Below are 16,073 nucleotides of genomic sequence, written 5' to 3'. Positions count from 1 at the left end.
CCTTAAAGAATTGGGCTTTTGAATTGTTTAAAATTCATTTTTAATTTTTAATTTTTTATAAATCTTATGTCACATATAGATTAGTTGAAGAATCGGATTTTATCAACATCTGGGGAGCTGGTGAATTAATATAACCTCTTGATGATTGCTGCGATGATACAATTGAATGGAAATTTCTATCATTTTTAATATGAACAATAAATATTCAGTTATGTTCAGTTTCCAAATGGTCTAATCAATAATGTAATGAGCTTTCCTACAAATTTTAAACCAAAACTCAAACGTTGGTTCCCACTTTTTTCTGTGAATGTCATTCAATCACTGTTATGAAAATTACTGTTATATTGTCTATGAAATTTCGAAAAATTCCTAACTGTATCCTTTTTTCATTTCGGATTGACGAAGTTAACGGAATTAAATGAGTTATGATGAAGATCTTTCACTTTTGGTTCCCCATGGGAAGATTCTGTTAAAAAATTCAATTGAATGAAATGGAAATTTCATATTTTAAATAATTGAATTTTTAAATTAAATTAGTTTAGAAAGACCATAAAAAATTCTATAGTTATTCCGCTTCATTTACATTATATTCAATATCTTTTCACATTTTATCGCTGAATTATCAATATTGTGCGCTTCAATTCAGTCTAAAATTCCGCGGCTCATGAAAATTGCTATTTATCTAGAAAATGCAATAAGCCTCAGGATTTTCACGGCAAGCGATCACTGATACTCAAGGACAGCTAGAATTCTAAATCCCATTACGAAAATTGGATATTAAATTCGATTGAATTTCCACGACCTCAAGAATCCATGAAAATAAATAGAATTTTCATTATTTTAAATAATAGCACTTGAATATTCAGATAATTCGCTTGAATTCTAAATAAAGGAGATGAATTTAATGTTAATTACACAACTTGAACTGAGAAGTTTGAAATGTCTTCACTTGAAATTTAAGGTGTAATTTTTTAACAGTACTTGGGGAATGGAGATTAAAAAACGGAAAGCATGCAACCTGAGAAAATATTCCGAGGTCATCCATCTTTGAAGGATGCGAACTGTGACGAAGATTCTCATACCGTTACAATTCACGTGTTAATGCGAGAGAGTATTGTCCCAAATGACAGTAAATAGAAAATTGCGTGTAGAAATGAAAGAAACAATATCTTGTATCGTCCATTGTCTGACATTATTTACAAAACGAAAAAACAACGTGAGATTTGGGCCGCATAAGCGATGACTCGTGGGTGTTGTGAGTCATTACATAATAATGAAAAAAAAAAATTCTTTTAATTCCGCTCTGTCTCACGTCAATGTCGAGAGTCATGAAGTTGACACTGACTCACATATTAAAATAAACACGGATAAATAAAAAGTTGTTTAGTCATGCACTAGTAATTTCGAATGAGATGAAATATTCAATTAACTGATTTAATTGCACAGGAACAATGTAGAATTTATTCCACTTCTTCATGAAGATGAACGAACGTATAAAATAGAACTTCGATGATTGAAATGGAATTGGGTGAGAAGAATATTTGAAATGCAGTCAAAGAATGGGTAGAAAGAAATTTTCCAAGAAAATTCTAGTTTAGGAGTAAAAAACGAGCGCAATGTGACGGCCGAGGAAAAATTACTGGCAATGCAATTTTTCCAGAAATTTCACTTGGAAATACAAAGAAAATTCTCGGTCTAGTACTGTAATTTTTATCTATTTGAAATGTAGACATGAAGGCACAAAAAATTGAAGAGAAAAACAGAAAATTAGATAGACGATTCTATCAGACGTCTTTTAAACTTTATATCACCGCGGATTCTACTAAAGCGTAAACTAGCCCCTATTTTATTTAAAAAATCAAATAGAATGTGATTATTCACACAACGTATTCTATCGCTCAATTGTCTACCGTTTTTCCTTCTATTTTTATTGCACTCTTCAACAAAATCATTTAAAAAACTTGGGAAGCACAAGCCGAGAAAATCCTGTAAAAATAATAGTAATAGGACATATTGTTTAAAAAAATCTAATTTTATCATCTTTTAAGAGAATATTCTCCATAAATTCCGTAATACCCCAATAGAACCGGTCGAAAATAGTGTCAAGTAATAAAAATGGGGGAGAATTGTCTAGTAAACTCGCTAGACGATCTAGTCTGCAAGTTTTTGATACGCGAAGTAAGTTGGCAATCCTCTACTGTAATATTATCGTCAAGTCAACGAAATATACGCAAAGTTGGCGGTGGAACTGACGGCCATGACAAATAAAATATGAGAGAATATGAGAGATTTTCCTATAAATTCTTCACTGAGACTCACGAAGAAATATCTAATCGCAACAGATTCAAAGAGTTATTGCCGATATTATCTCAATCTTTAGATTTTTTACAAATTTATGAGAAATGGTTAATTAAATTAACACGAAAATTTATACCGTTTCTAATTTTTTGTTATTATTTGTTTTTTTAAGAATTCATAAAACTTTACCGATAATTCCGAAAAATCTAGATATACGACTCTAAAAAAAAACGGAAAACGGTATATTTTTACGTGAATCTGATTAACGGGTTTGTAAGAATTAAAAAAAAAAGCAATTGTAAAATGAGAAAAGAAATCGGTAATACCTTCTTAACGGCGATTTCTGTGCGACGCAAAAAAAATAGTCGAAACAAGGAAAATTCCAAGAATATATTGACATGTACTAGACTTACCACTTGAACAAGTTTAACGATACCAGGTATCGACTTGAAATAAGGTATATTTAACGATATCCCCCCGATGACACCGGGCTGACCTGGTTCAGTCTTGACTGTTGGTCCCTGACGTGGGTTATTGGCGTTGGAGCCATCCTGGACTGTCACAACGGTCTCTGACATCATGGTATTTCCACGATGCCAAAAATTTGAATAACTCAATTGATAAATCGTCGATTGATCGGTAATCCGTGGCGAAGTGGTTCCCCAGTTCAACGATTATTCATCGATTTATCGGACATTCGGGGTGGAGGTAGAGAGAAAACCGACACCAGGTGAACTTGAAGACCTTTGGATTGTATCAAACACCTGTTAACTCACTACGGCCCGCGAAGCGGCCACACCAACTGAAAAACATTACCTACATCATCCTCGTAACCCGCTATGTTCTCCCACCACAAACTGTTGCCCCTCCTGACCGGTTTCAAGCAATCCAGGCAAGTCGGTTGACGTCAAGATTTTTTCATCGTCTATTAGATAGCTGTGAATTTTGTACTATTTTCCCATGATTTTTCATTCTCTCCGATATTTTTGGATCACCCGAGGGCTGCAATTTCAGTCTAACGATTTCAAATTTGTCGCATTCCAATTCGGAGACGGCAGCCGACATTTTTATATTTTTTTAAAATAAGTTATCAGTCAGAAGTTAATTGGGGCATTTTGTCGAATTTTCGGGTATTTTTTTCGATACTTTCTGATATTTTGGGATCACCAAGGGCTGCTGGAATTCCAGTCTGACGATTTGAAATTAGGGGAATTCCAATTAGAAAAGGGCGGGGTTTTGAAGATTTTTGAATAAATCTGGTTAGTTAGGACTGAATTTTAGGATTGGATTTCGGTGAATTTTTGGGTACGTTCCAGTAATTTGGAAAATTTTGGAATTAAGTGGATATTATCCATTTGAATTGCAGTAATTCAATCTGTATTATCAACGGGGAGTTTCTCAACGGTGGGCATTGCTAAGAGTGTGTTTATCGTCAACGATATGTTGTCGATTGCAGATAATACATTTTTGCAATTTTTTACAATTTACATTACAGTAATACTAGATTCCAGACGTGCGCTGCTGTGCTCGTTAATGAATAATTAACGCTTTAGTGCTGAAAGTCAATTATACATTATTTCTAGCGCCGCCTTTAGAGAAATTCCAAATGATTTTAAATGCATTTGCGAATGTTTTATGAGAATGATAATTTACGTTTCGATAGTTATTCATTAATCACCTTCTCATATAGAAACGGTAGATATTGTTCGACCTTTTGGGGATGTCTGTTCCACAGAATGGCCTAGGAAATCAATTTCCATTCAATTTCGTAAAAATTTATTTTTCTAACTCAAAAGTCGCATCCCGGGATCGAAGATAAATATTTTTTCCATCATTTTTATTTTTTTCACAGCTTTGAACAATTGCTCCTCATCTATGCGTCAATAATGTATACGAAACGAATGATTGATTGATGAGAAAATTCGATTTTTAAAATTCGAAAAAAGTTCAGAGACAAAATAGTTCCAAAATATTAACAAAACAAATATGTGTATATATTTTTTAATAGTAACGATGATAAAATGGTAATTGCAACATTTCAATATTGCGGATAGTCGAGCAATATGAATGTGTATCAATATTAATCACTTTCCCAAACATTTGGTGTAAAATCTCCACACGTTGGAAACCCGGTGGGTTTTGGGGGCAGATCCTGAACATCTCCAACGTGAAAAACTAGTTCCATTCCCACCAATTGATGGGACTGAAAATGGCAATGATACAGCCAGTACCCTAAAAATATATCCTTCTTTTATCTGGATTGCCCAGCATCTATTTAGATATATTTGGTATTCTTACCTGGATTATTTGCAAGAAATCTGATTATAGCGTATCCGTTGGTGGGAGTCACTAAAGTATCTTTCACTGGGGGACGATCAAAATTACGTTTCAACAACCCTTTTCTGTCCAATTCCATAGCCTTTCTTTTATCTACTCTTGAAACTCCCATAGATTCGAAAGTTCCTTGCCCCATGACATGAAAACCATAACCATGGAGATGAAATGGATGGTCCATCTTGTCCGGCGCTGAGGCAAACAAACGAATTTAAATTATCATCGATTATTCAAAAGCTAATATATACTACCTTCATCAATCGTTATAATTTCAACGATACTATTCAACGGAATGTCCAGTAGATGAAAACAAAAACAAGGTTTTTCATTCTTGCAAATTTCGGAGAGTTCGTCGCCTCTGCAAATTTTTCCGGCGGGAACGTCATGTCTTTGCGTGAGAAACGGAGAGGCTGGAAATTCATTCGAGAAATTACTGAGCAGTGCGACATAAGTACCCCTGGAACCCAGTGGAACTGAAAATAAAAATTAATACAAAACAATTACAAAAAACAAGTTACGAAAATGAATAGGCCATCAACTGGGTTTGTAGACCACCAAGAAAGACGTACTACAAACATCAACGTGTTGTCATGTGTCAACTTCATAAATTGCGCAAAATATTATTTTCTGTATGCACGTAAGACTTTCATTATGATGTACCTTCAAAATTTTTATAAGTATGAGGTGTGAACAGCTCTTTATCGGAATACTTGTAGATTTTGAAGGGAATGTATAAAGTTACATCAGCATTTTTCTGTATGATCTGCTGATTCACAGCTTCTGCACTTCGTAGATCCTTTGCATAAACCTTTCCAGCGCATGACTCTTCACAGACATCTCCTCCTTCATTGAAAATCTACAAGAAAATTAATGGGAAATCATAATGCAATCCCTGTAAAAGTTCTAAACAGAATGTTTCTCAAATTCTCTCAAAACGACGAGTTTTGGTTTTCCTTAACGTCAACGAACTCGATTTTGAGTTAATCGAGTTCCAAAACAATAGATGCAGATTGAGATAATTCACCACTCCAAATGGTAAAGGTTTATCATATGTGGGTTGCTCTCCTTGTGGCTCTTCCTGTTGTGACCCAGAATAACGAAGAATTGCATATTGAGAAATTTTTTTGTCTTTGCAGAAGCCCAATCCTCTGACGTGAATCCAATACGATTTGACTTCTCCACTGGTGTCAAGGATGAAGTCGTAGCGTTCAGCTAGATAATGAATAACCGCGGATAATATATTACGTTAAAAATACAAATCATTAAATAAATTATTTAAATACCGAAGAATACCTGCATAAGAATTAATAGTAGTAACAGCAATCGGAATAATGGCCTCACCGTCAGTTGCAATCAATGTCATATCATGATCTTGAATTGTCATTTGAATAGAACATGTCCAGCTCAAGCCGTTTATCATTCGAAACCTATAACGACGATTGGATTCTACGTTGATGACAGCCAGTGGCGTGTCAGTCGTTTCATTAGCTGTGGAATTCTAAAACAACAAATTGTATTGACACGCGATCAATTACCATCATCTTTATAAACTTACAAACCACTTTCCCCTGCCATTAATGAGTAAATTATCTGGCACCTGTCCCACATCTCTGACATCTGTACCTGGCCAGTGGTTCATGGCAGCAGAGTGAAACCAATCACTGATAAAAATGACATTATCGAATCCATCCTCGTCATAATATTTGGCATTAACTTCCATGTTCTTCGTTGAGCGAATTACTATAGCACCTTCAACACCTCCTGACTTGTGAAGACCGGTGTGGGCATGATAAAAATGAGTCCCAGAGTTCTGTGCACGCCATTTGTATCGGAAAGTAGAACCGAATGATATTGGACATTGTGTGACGAAGGGAACTCCATCGTAGTATTGATAACCATTCTGATAAATTCCATGGAAATGAATGGTGAGACCACTACCGTGTGCACGATTGATGACATCTATGACAACAAGATCTCCCAGACACACCTGGATGGAGGGTCCAGGGTACATTCTGTTGATGACCATGATTCCTGCTATTTCTACACCATCTGCTAGGATGCACTGGCAATCATTGGTCAGGGAGGTGTTGGTCGAAGGTTGACATAATTTGCAAGCGCTAAAACAATTCGGATAAGTACAAAGATCAAATTTCATCAATTGTGAATGAATTACCGGCCCATGGTGCGATAATATTCTACTGTCCAGTGATAGTAACATATTCTTGGAGTCTCTTCGTTTTCACACTCCCGTGCGCATTCTTCTGGATTTGATAATTTCGACAAATCACCGTGATAATCTGTGAGAACTTTACCCTGGTCTTTCCATTTTTCCGTCGGCATTAATTCCTCGGTCAACTCATTTGAGATAGTATAATTCACTATTTTGTGTTTTCCGTCTGTTCTTGAATAAACTTGATAAGAACTTCGGGCTCCGCGACTCCCTTCGTGTAGAACTGAAAGTAATCTTAAGATAATAGCTGCATTAATTGATAATATTGTCTTGTACATACTGCACAAAATACAGACGACGGATGTTATCACTTCATTCCACGTCATTCTTGGAATGAAAGCTATTCAGTGTCTTGAGCCGGTGCAAGTCACAGGTGAAATGTCAGTGAGTAGATCGTAAACGCAGTTCAAAAAATTTCTTGATTTAGATAGACTTTTTTTTATAGATTTTTTACACGCGCGCAATTGGTGGCTGAATCGAAAGCGAAACTGTATCCGTTAAAAAAACTGCATTGCATTAAATCAGACAATATTTTTCCGCAATGATTTTCAAGTTGTGACCACGTGGAGTGTTTTGTATATAATGAATTCCTTTCATGTATAATGAATGAATTCATTATGATTTTTTTTTCATTCATTCATAAATATTCAGGGGAATTTATAATAATAAATGTCCAATTTCTTGATTTCTTTACATACAATGTATTTTTAATTTCGATGTATCAGATTATTTCATGAAATAAATACATAACAATCAGAATTAGATAATTTTTCTCGAGGATTAAATGATGCGAACATAATTCAAGGATTAGAGAAGAGGAAAATATTGCATATTCATTGCATTATTCCGTAATTTTTCAGATAATTTGAGGCTCATCGAAGTGCAACAGATGCGTGCCATACAAAATTGAAGAAACCTGAACAGTAATTTCCTCAAAATTCATACAGAAAATTTTCAATTGGATATCTCAATCAAACTCCCAAACACTGGGTTTGAAATCTCCACATGTTGGGAATCCATCTGGAATCGGGGGAAGATTGCTATTGTCGCCGACGTGGAATACCATCTCCATGCCAACTAACAAGTGTGACTGGAAATGGCAATGATACAACCAATACCCTGAAAAGAAAAAAGATTATTTATTCTGTTCAAACAGAAACGTAAAATAATTTTCATTTTGCATATTAATGCGAATAAGTGGCTAGAGCCCTAGCCATTTTTATTATTTATTATTATTATTGCTGTAATTATTATTAATTAATTGTCATTATTTTGCTACTTCATTATTTTTCGTGAGAATAATAAACCTAATCAGAATTATTAATGAAGAATAATTGAGTCAATTGTAATTGAGATATATATTCGATATTCTCACCCGGATTGTCGGCGTAAAATCTGAGAATGATGTAGCCATTTGAAGGAGTGGCAACTGTATCTTTTACCGGTGGACGATCTAAATTACGGATCAATAGTCCTGCTTGATCCAATTCGATTGCTTTATTTCTATCCACTCCACCTGAAATCCCCATAGATTCAAAGCTTCCCTGACCTATTACATGGAAGCCGTAACCATGAAGGTGAAACGGATGCGCTAGGCCGAGTGGATCTGCGGGGAAAAAAAATGATTATTTCCTGTCTCTAGTTAAGTTCTATCCATCGAGAACAATTTTTTCTGCCGTTCATCCCTCGTTTTTTATAGATAGTATCTGTAATGTTGTATATTTGTTGAAACAATTATATTATTAACAATTATTTGGTTCAAACAGTTAATGTTACTGTCGTTAAGAATGAGTCCTTAAATCATTGAATTAGGAATTTTATAGGAAATATATAAAAATATATATTCAGAAATATATTTTAATTATATTCGGATCTACGTCGCGTACACCTCTGCCAAAAAATGGATTCTATATTTTGAATATATCTGTATAGATATATTTCATAAAGATAAAATATATATTCAAATTATAAGTTACATATATTTAAGATATGATTCCGGCAAGAAACTATATCTCAGTTATATTTTTAGGATTTTAGGTTTTTCCACGTGGGAATGTAAAATGTAAAATTAACCTACTTTCGTCCACCATTACCAATTCCACAACACTGTTCAGTGGTATATCAATAAGATGAGAACAGAAACAGGGCTCGTCCTTTTTACAAATTTTAGGTACTTCGTCACCGCTGCAGATTCTTTCAGGTGGAATATCATGCATCTGCGTGAGATACGGGGATGCCCCGAATTCATTCGAAATATTTTGTAACAGTGAAACAAAATAATTTCCACCCGTCGGTACTAGAACCACAAATTGAAATTAAAAGACCAGTTTCAAAAGTTCAATCCTTCCCAAACATCATCACTACTATACATTACCTTCAAAATTTTTATAAGTATTCGACTTGAATAATTGTTCATTCGTGTATTGATAGAACTTGAAAGGAATATATATCGTTATGTCCGCTTTTTCTTGTGAGATTCTCTCATTCGTTGGCGCTGCGCTCTGGAGATTCTTTACGCAGACTAGATTTTCTGATGAATTCTCGCATACTTCATTAGGATCATTGAAAACCTAGATTGCAACGAAGGGTAAGGATATCTTATCTTCATGTACCATTTTAAGCTGCCTGTTAGGCAGAAGAATTAGAAGACCGGGTTTATGCTAATGATCCAGCAATCATAAAGGATATAACTTACAATTCCCAATGGCAAGGATTGATCATACGTGAGTCTCTCTCCTTCTGGTTCCTTAAGTTGTGCACCAGAATAACGAAGGATAGCATATTGTGCTACTTTGGTGTCCGCACAGCTTTGCAACCCTCTGACTTGAATCCAGTAAGACGTTATCTTCTGATCGGTCGTCAAGACAAAGTCATAGCGTTCAGCTGCAAATCATAGAATCCGATGATTCCCCTGGAGTCCCAATGATTAATTGAACAACGAATCATACCTGAGAAAGAATTGATAGTCTGCACGACCTTCGGTTCAATGGCTTCACCATCGGTTGCAATTATCGTCATATTGTGATCTTGAATTGTCATTTGAATAGAGCAAGTCCAGCTCAAGCTGTTTATCATTCTGAACCTGTATCGTCGATTGGGCTCCACGTTGATGACGGCGAGTGGAGTATCCGTCAGTCTATTGCTTGTAGAATTCTAAAAAAAACAACAATTATCAACTGACTCAACGAATACAGTTATAAAATTTCTATGATCTTGCATAATTAAATTGTACTTGACAAATCATACAAAGTTCGACTGTAACTATTACTCCTGCCTTTTACGTCAACTATTAGATTTATGATTATCTTGCAACATAAATTCTGCAGTTGAAACTTTGATTTTTTTTCGATTGATGAAACTATCCAATTTTATGATAGCTAATTCCAGATACTTACAAACCACTGGCCTCTGCCATTAATCAAGAAATTATCAGGTATCTGTCCTATATTCCGTACATCAGTACCCGGCCAATGGTCAATAGGATTAGTATGAAACCAATCATTAATGTATATAACATTATCAAATCCATCTTCATCGTAATATTCATTGCTGGGATCCTCTTTTCGGACAGAACGAATTATAACAGCACCTTCTACACCAGCAGGCTTGTGAAGACCTGTATGTGCATGATAGAAATGTGTTCCAGCATTTTGTGCACGCCATTTGTATCGGAAAGTTGATCTGAACGTTATGGGACATTGTGTGACAAAAGGAACACCGTCGTAGTACTGATATCCATTTTGATAGATTCCATGGAAATGAATGGTGAGACCACTGCCAAAAGCGTGATTGGCAACATCAACAACTACAAGATCACCTAGGCAAACTTGAATTGAGGGACCTGGGTACATTCTGTTGATGACCATGACACCTGTCATCTCCACGCCATCAGCTAGGATACATTGGCAGTCACTTGTGAGAGAAGTATTTGTCGTGTGTTCACATAATTCACACGCACTGGAACCGTAGGAAAGATCAATTTATCACACAGTCAATTAATTGGATTAATCTTTTTTTACCATAATTACCTGCCCAATGTCCGATAGTATTCTACTGTCCAGTGGTAGTAACAGGTTCTTGGGGGCTCATCGGCTCTGCATTCTCTGGCACATTCCTCTGGTGTTGATGCTTGATCTAGAAAAACATTGCCCTGCTGCTGCTGTTCATTCCCAGCTCCTAACAATTGTTCGGATGAATCTCCGATACGTGGTACGTCGGCGATAGTAAAATTCACGTCTCTGTATTTTCCTTCACTTCGTGAATAAACCCGATAAGATCCTTGTGCCGCATGACTTTCATCGTAACAAGCTGAAAATTAAATGAGTGTGAAGAGATATTGTTATGATCTTGAATTAATTATTATTAATCACTTACTCCATAGGGTGGAGAGAAGACATATAATAATGAAATTCCAAGAGTCTTTCATATTGTGATCCGTTGACAAGTGCAACGACTTTGTCAGCTAGTTTATACTTTTTATACTGCAGTGACGTTCGACGATAGGTTTGGTATTCAAGAAGCAAGAATAAATATGAGTTATTGTGGTCAATATCTTTTAACGACCTATTTGTACGGAAATTACGTTACTTGAAACGCTTCAACAGGCGGAAAATGAAAAGAGTAGTGGGAAGTCCACCAATAATGTTGTTGTTGTGTCCGTAATGAATGCTTGACCAGGGACACTTTCGAGCTACAAAATTAATTTCACTCGAAAGAATAAATGACTAAAGTCATTTCCACTTTTCTTTTCCTTTTTTTTACAAACAATTCACAACTGGTCCAATCATTATCATAGAGTCTCACTGATGGGATAAATAACTGCACACACAATGGAAAAGGCTCACTGTTATTTTAATATTTTCTCAAAAGGTAACTTGGAATTTCGATTCGATGTTGTCAGAAAGACCTTGTCGTTATAACTCACTCTTCTCCCTTTTATCAGATTTTTGGTAACAGACTTTGGAGTTGGTAATTTTTGAGGAGGAGGAAATTCTCGTTGTTTCATTGGTGAAAATGGCAGAGGGCGGATACGTGTAGAAGGGAAAAGGAGGTGTTTAGATGGTTTATTTCTTTCCGATCAGTGTTTTGGCATGGGTTCTGACCCTTGGTTGACCTGGACGTCTTCATGGTAGACAAAGGCATCGGCAAAGGATTATGTCGTAAAGGTCCTAAGGAAGTTTTTATGATTGGTTTCTGGGATTGAAATGTATCCTGGTCATCGTAAAATTCAATTGGAAATGCAGAAAAAATCATCCACGATGGCAGTTCTTAAAATTTGGGAAAAGTCTGGACATTTGATTCTGGGGATAATATCAAGGGCGATGGTTATATTGGGGAATGTTCTGCATTGTTCTTGGGGAGTGCCCCATGGCATCAGGCTGGGAAATGCTGGGGAAAATTTTTCTCTAAGGATCTTTTGTTAAATTTTGTATAAGAAATTGTGCGTCAGTTGTTATTTCAAAGCTCTCAAATATTTCATGATCACGGTGTTTAAGATACTGTTTTCAATTATTCTTTTTCCCTACTATCCTTTCTCGAGAGAAGGAATGAACCAGTTGTCATTTCCATTTTTTTTTTCCTGATAACATAATGTTGTCATAATATGTTGGAACAACATTTTCGCAATGAACGAATCGTCGGAAATAAATTCGCTAGAAAAATTATAGTCACTCGCAAAACGAACCGCAGAAGGACGACTAGAATAGTATATTATGCGTTTCACACAAAATTTTATGTCATTGCGCCTGGAATCCGCGATTACGGGCACCGATGGCATAAAAAATTGAATTCCTGACACAAAATTGTCACATAAATTTCCAGAAATTTTCCACTATTCTCACGACAATTCTTTTAACAAATTCCCCTTCGACTCCATGTATTGAATCAACAGCGTCGTACCAAAAGGAAAATGAAAACAATTTTTACCCCTCGAGGGAAAGTATCAATTTTTTATAAGAGCAAGTTCAGCAATTAACAAAAGTTATTTAGAAGGAAGGATTTCCGGAAAAAATCAAGCTCGTGGTTTGAAGTCTCCACACTTAGGAAAACCCTCGGGGATTGGCGGAAGGTCCTCGTCGTCTCCCACATGAAAAACTAGTTCCATTCCCACTAGCAAATGTGACATAAAGTGACAGTGATGTAGCCAATATCCTAGGAAATAAAAAATCATAGTAGAAATGATATTTAGCTTGTAATAGAAATTCTAGTATGAATGGAAGATAAAAACTACCAGGATTGTCAGCTATGAATCTAACAATAGTATATCCTCCTGCTGTGACAGCTAGAGTGTCTTTGACAGGTGGTTCTGTTCTAAAATCTCCATAAGCCTTCCGGTGAAGACTAAGAGCGTAATGTTTATTATCCTCTGTAATATTCACATCCTTCAATCGCCCCTGCGCCATTACGTGGAAGCCAAAGCCGTGAAGATGGAAGGGATGGGATAATCCGTTTTCACCTTAATAAATAAAACAAGGAATAAGTTCTGAACCGAGCTCTGTTATTTCGATTGGTAACCGCCTCTTAGAGAACTCACCAGAATCGGTCATGATTATTTCTACGACTGTGCCGAGTGGTATGTCCACAATATGTGAACAAAAGCAAGGCTTCCTTGGAGAACATCTGTCCGGTAAAGAATGTCTATTGCAGATCGTCTCAGGTGGGATGTCAGCAATCTGACTCATGTAAGGCGATCCAGAAAATATATTTGAGATACTTCCAATCATCGCGACTGAACCATTACCCCCAATCGGTACTGTCAAAAAAATTTAATGCAATTCATTTAAAAAACAACTCTTTCTGCTTCTAGAGATTCGCGAGTTACCTAAGAATTGTGTGTAGGTATTTGGCTTGAACAGCTCTTCATTGGTGAATAAATGAAAATTATAGGGCAGAAAGAATGTCAGGTCTGCCCTGGGAGCTAGAATTCTTTCATCGATTGGATCAGCGGTTCGAAGATCTTTGGCGCAGACAAAATTTGGATCCCCATCATCGCATATTCGATTCACATCATTGAAGACCTGTAAAAGTGTTAGGATTATCATTGCAGAAGCAATTATGGCTGTCTTACAATTCCCAATGGCAATCCTGGATCATAACGAGGTCTTCTTGATGCTGGAACTTCGAATTCTGAGCCAGTGTAACGCAGTACAGCAACTTGTGTAATTTTATCCGATGAACAGGAGTGCACTAGCCGCACTTGAATCCAATAGGTACCGATCGGCTGATTTGTGTGAAGAACGAAATCATAACGTTCCGCTGTTGAAAACTTTTTGTTAATATACAGTTATGAACTCAAAAAGGCTGTGATTGATGTAAAAACAATAGCATTTCGTTGAAACTGCGCTTGAAATTCTCTAAAATTTCTCTACGATATGGGTTTTTTAAAAAATGCATTCAAATTTCTCGGGGATTTAATCCCACTGCATAATTTCTAACTCTGAAAGAATAAATCCAAGAGAATTTAAACTGCAGCCTGAAGAAGATGGAAACTCTGTGGTGAAACTTGTCAGTTTTTCTACGAATATAACCGCAATGATTTGACGGATATTATTACCGGAAAATGATGTAATAGTTGTGACAGTTTTCGGTTTCACCTCTTCACCATCAGTACCAATGAGTGTAACATTATGATTTTGGATTGTGAATTGAATGGGACATGTCCAACTCAAACTATTGATCATTCGAAATCTGATACGACGGCGAGGCTGGACATTGATCACCGCCAGTCTGGAATTGGTATAATTACCGGTGGAGGGATCCTGAAAAGAATTTAGAAAGATTTCTTAAGATCCATTTAAAATGAATTCTGATAATGACATAAGATAATTTTGATAATCATCTGTTAATGACCACATTAACAGATAATTAAACCTACAAGCCACTGTCCTTTTCCATTAACAAGAATGTTCTGCGGTATCTGACCAACATTGTGGGCAGTAGTGCCTGGCCAGTGGTCAATGGCTGACTCATGGAACCAATCGTTGAGAAAAATGACATTATCAAAGTGATCATCGTCAAAATCCTCGTTATTTGGATCCTCGATTTTTGGTTGTCGAATTATGATTGCACCTTCAAGACCATCAGGTTTGTGGAGACCTGTGTGGGCGTGATAAAAATGAGTTCCAGCATTTTGTGCTCGCCACCTATATCGAAATGTTGATCCCTGAGTTATTGGGCATTGAGTGACAAAAGGAACACCATCGTAGTACTGATAATTTTTCTGATAGACTCCGTGCCAGTGGATTGATATGGATGTACCAATAGCTCTGTTGTTCACATCGATTATAGCAAGATCACCAACACATAGTTGAACTGATGGTCCTGGATACATTCGGTTGATTACCATGATACCAGCCATGTCAACACCATCTCCAAGAATGCATTGACAGTCTGCGCTCAATGATGTATTCGTTGTTGGTTCGCATAAGGTACATGCACTGGAAAATAGAATCGCAGTTAAGGAGTTATTGCCGATAACTTCTCATTTTTCAATGAGAATTTTCAGAACCTGCGTGATATATTACCCGCCGAGAGTTCGATAAATCTCCACTGTGAAATGATAGTAGCAATTCTTAGGCCAAGCCCCTTGTCTGCAATTTCTAGCGCATTCTTCCGGTGTTGACAATTTCCCTAAACCTTTGTAATGAACTCCATATTCTAAAGGGACATGAGGATTCTCGTATTTTTCTTCAACGGGTACGTCGGCATCAGGATCCTTCTCCGTAACTTCCATTGTTTTCAATATTGACGAACCTCTCGAATACCACTCGATGACAGGAGCACTTCGAGCTGTCGGAAACATTGAGATTTTTCATTAGCTATATAATAATATAGAATGATTCGAACTTTAATTCAATTTTTTGTCCATTCCTGTAATGACTCACCATGAACTTCATGTAAATTTTCCTGATTCATTCCGTTGTCTTTACCGTTATCAATGCATCCAACCCGAACAATTACAAAAATCAAGGAAAATGATAATCCAGTGGGTAATTGCATAGTGAAAATATAATTATGACAATTTCTTCAATTGCGTGGAAAAAGTAATCGAATAATCAGAGCTGCAAGTTCTTCAATTATATTTTATAATTTCTTGTTGAATGCAATGTCAATTGCATCTGTTTTTCAATAGTCCAGAAAATCGTAAAAAACTGAGATGATACGTTGTGGAGATTGCCCTAGAGGACTCAAGAAATGACACGCTCCACACGAA

General features: G+C 36.3%; 3 protein-coding genes across 5 annotated transcripts; all 3 read right to left on the bottom strand.

The window, feature by feature from the left end:
* Positions 1–4,300: 4,300 nt before the first annotated feature.
* On the bottom strand, positions 4,301–7,227 carry LOC105265219 (L-ascorbate oxidase). Of its 3 annotated transcripts, none has more exons than XM_011302615.1 (9): positions 7,143–7,227; positions 6,806–7,085; positions 6,188–6,749; positions 5,926–6,130; positions 5,657–5,844; positions 5,293–5,488; positions 4,884–5,105; positions 4,597–4,824; positions 4,301–4,530 (listed from the first exon to the last, which is right to left on the bottom strand). In XM_011302615.1, the coding sequence occupies exons 1-9, from the start codon at positions 7,186–7,188 to the stop codon at positions 4,379–4,381; spliced, it is 2,079 nt and encodes a 692-aa protein (XP_011300917.1). In that variant the 5' UTR covers positions 7,189–7,227; the 3' UTR covers positions 4,301–4,378. The 3 variants fall into 3 exon arrangements, with proteins under 3 accessions (XP_011300917.1, XP_011300918.1, XP_011300919.1); XM_011302616.1 differs by having other exon boundaries at positions 4,301–4,501; XM_011302617.1 differs by having other exon boundaries at positions 6,230–6,749.
* A 458-nt stretch (positions 7,228–7,685) lies between these two features.
* On the bottom strand, positions 7,686–11,334 carry LOC105265220 (laccase-1). Its single transcript, XM_011302619.1, has 9 exons — positions 11,237–11,334; positions 10,891–11,170; positions 10,258–10,819; positions 9,811–10,015; positions 9,558–9,745; positions 9,237–9,432; positions 8,940–9,158; positions 8,238–8,468; positions 7,686–7,981 (listed from the first exon to the last, which is right to left on the bottom strand). The coding sequence occupies exons 1-9, from the start codon at positions 11,286–11,288 to the stop codon at positions 7,830–7,832; spliced, it is 2,085 nt and encodes a 694-aa protein (XP_011300921.1). The 5' UTR covers positions 11,289–11,334; the 3' UTR covers positions 7,686–7,829.
* Positions 11,335–12,780: 1,446 nt separating this feature from the next.
* On the bottom strand, positions 12,781–16,058 carry LOC105265217 (L-ascorbate oxidase-like). Its single transcript, XM_011302614.1, has 9 exons — positions 15,745–16,058; positions 15,385–15,649; positions 14,736–15,297; positions 14,415–14,619; positions 13,929–14,116; positions 13,683–13,878; positions 13,395–13,613; positions 13,092–13,316; positions 12,781–13,012 (listed from the first exon to the last, which is right to left on the bottom strand). The coding sequence occupies exons 1-9, from the start codon at positions 15,857–15,859 to the stop codon at positions 12,873–12,875; spliced, it is 2,115 nt and encodes a 704-aa protein (XP_011300916.1). The 5' UTR covers positions 15,860–16,058; the 3' UTR covers positions 12,781–12,872.
* Between the last annotated feature and the right edge of the window lie 15 nt (positions 16,059–16,073).

This window comes from Fopius arisanus, unplaced genomic scaffold, assembly GCF_000806365.1.
Source record: "Fopius arisanus strain USDA-PBARC FA_bdor unplaced genomic scaffold, ASM80636v1 scaffold00028, whole genome shotgun sequence".
Lineage (NCBI taxonomy): Eukaryota > Metazoa > Arthropoda > Insecta > Hymenoptera > Braconidae > Fopius > Fopius arisanus.
Note: the sequence above shows the minus strand (reverse complement) of the source record. Positions and strands in the feature narration are given on the sequence as shown.

Excerpts from the sequence above, each read along its gene's own strand:
- LOC105265219 (XM_011302615.1), bottom strand. The coding sequence starts at position 7,188 with ATGACGTGGAATGAAGTGATAACATCCGTCGTCTGTATTTTGTGCA. Across the intron at positions 7,086-7,142 it reads CGTCGTCTGTATTTTGTGCA|TTCTACACGAAGGGAGTCGC; the intron begins GTATGTACAAGA and ends GATTACTTTCAG. Across the intron at positions 4,531-4,596 it reads ATTTCTTGCAAATAATCCAG|GGTACTGGCTGTATCATTGC; the intron begins GTAAGAATACCA and ends ATATATTTTTAG.
- LOC105265217 (XM_011302614.1), bottom strand. The coding sequence starts at position 15,859 with ATGCAATTACCCACTGGATTATCATTTTCCTTGATTTTTGTAATTGTT. Across the intron at positions 13,317-13,394 it reads AATAATCATGACCGATTCTG|GTGAAAACGGATTATCCCAT; the intron begins GTGAGTTCTCTA and ends TTATTTATTAAG. Across the intron at positions 13,013-13,091 it reads ATTCATAGCTGACAATCCTG|GATATTGGCTACATCACTGT; the intron begins GTAGTTTTTATC and ends TTTATTTCCTAG.
- LOC105265220 (XM_011302619.1), bottom strand. The coding sequence starts at position 11,288 with ATGAAAGACTCTTGGAATTTCATTATTATATGTCTTCTCTCCACCCTA. Across the intron at positions 11,171-11,236 it reads TCTTCTCTCCACCCTATGGA|CTTGTTACGATGAAAGTCAT; the intron begins GTAAGTGATTAA and ends TTTAATTTTCAG. Across the intron at positions 8,469-8,939 it reads ATTGGTAATGGTGGACGAAA|ATCCACTCGGCCTAGCGCAT; the intron begins GTAGGTTAATTT and ends TTTTCCCCGCAG.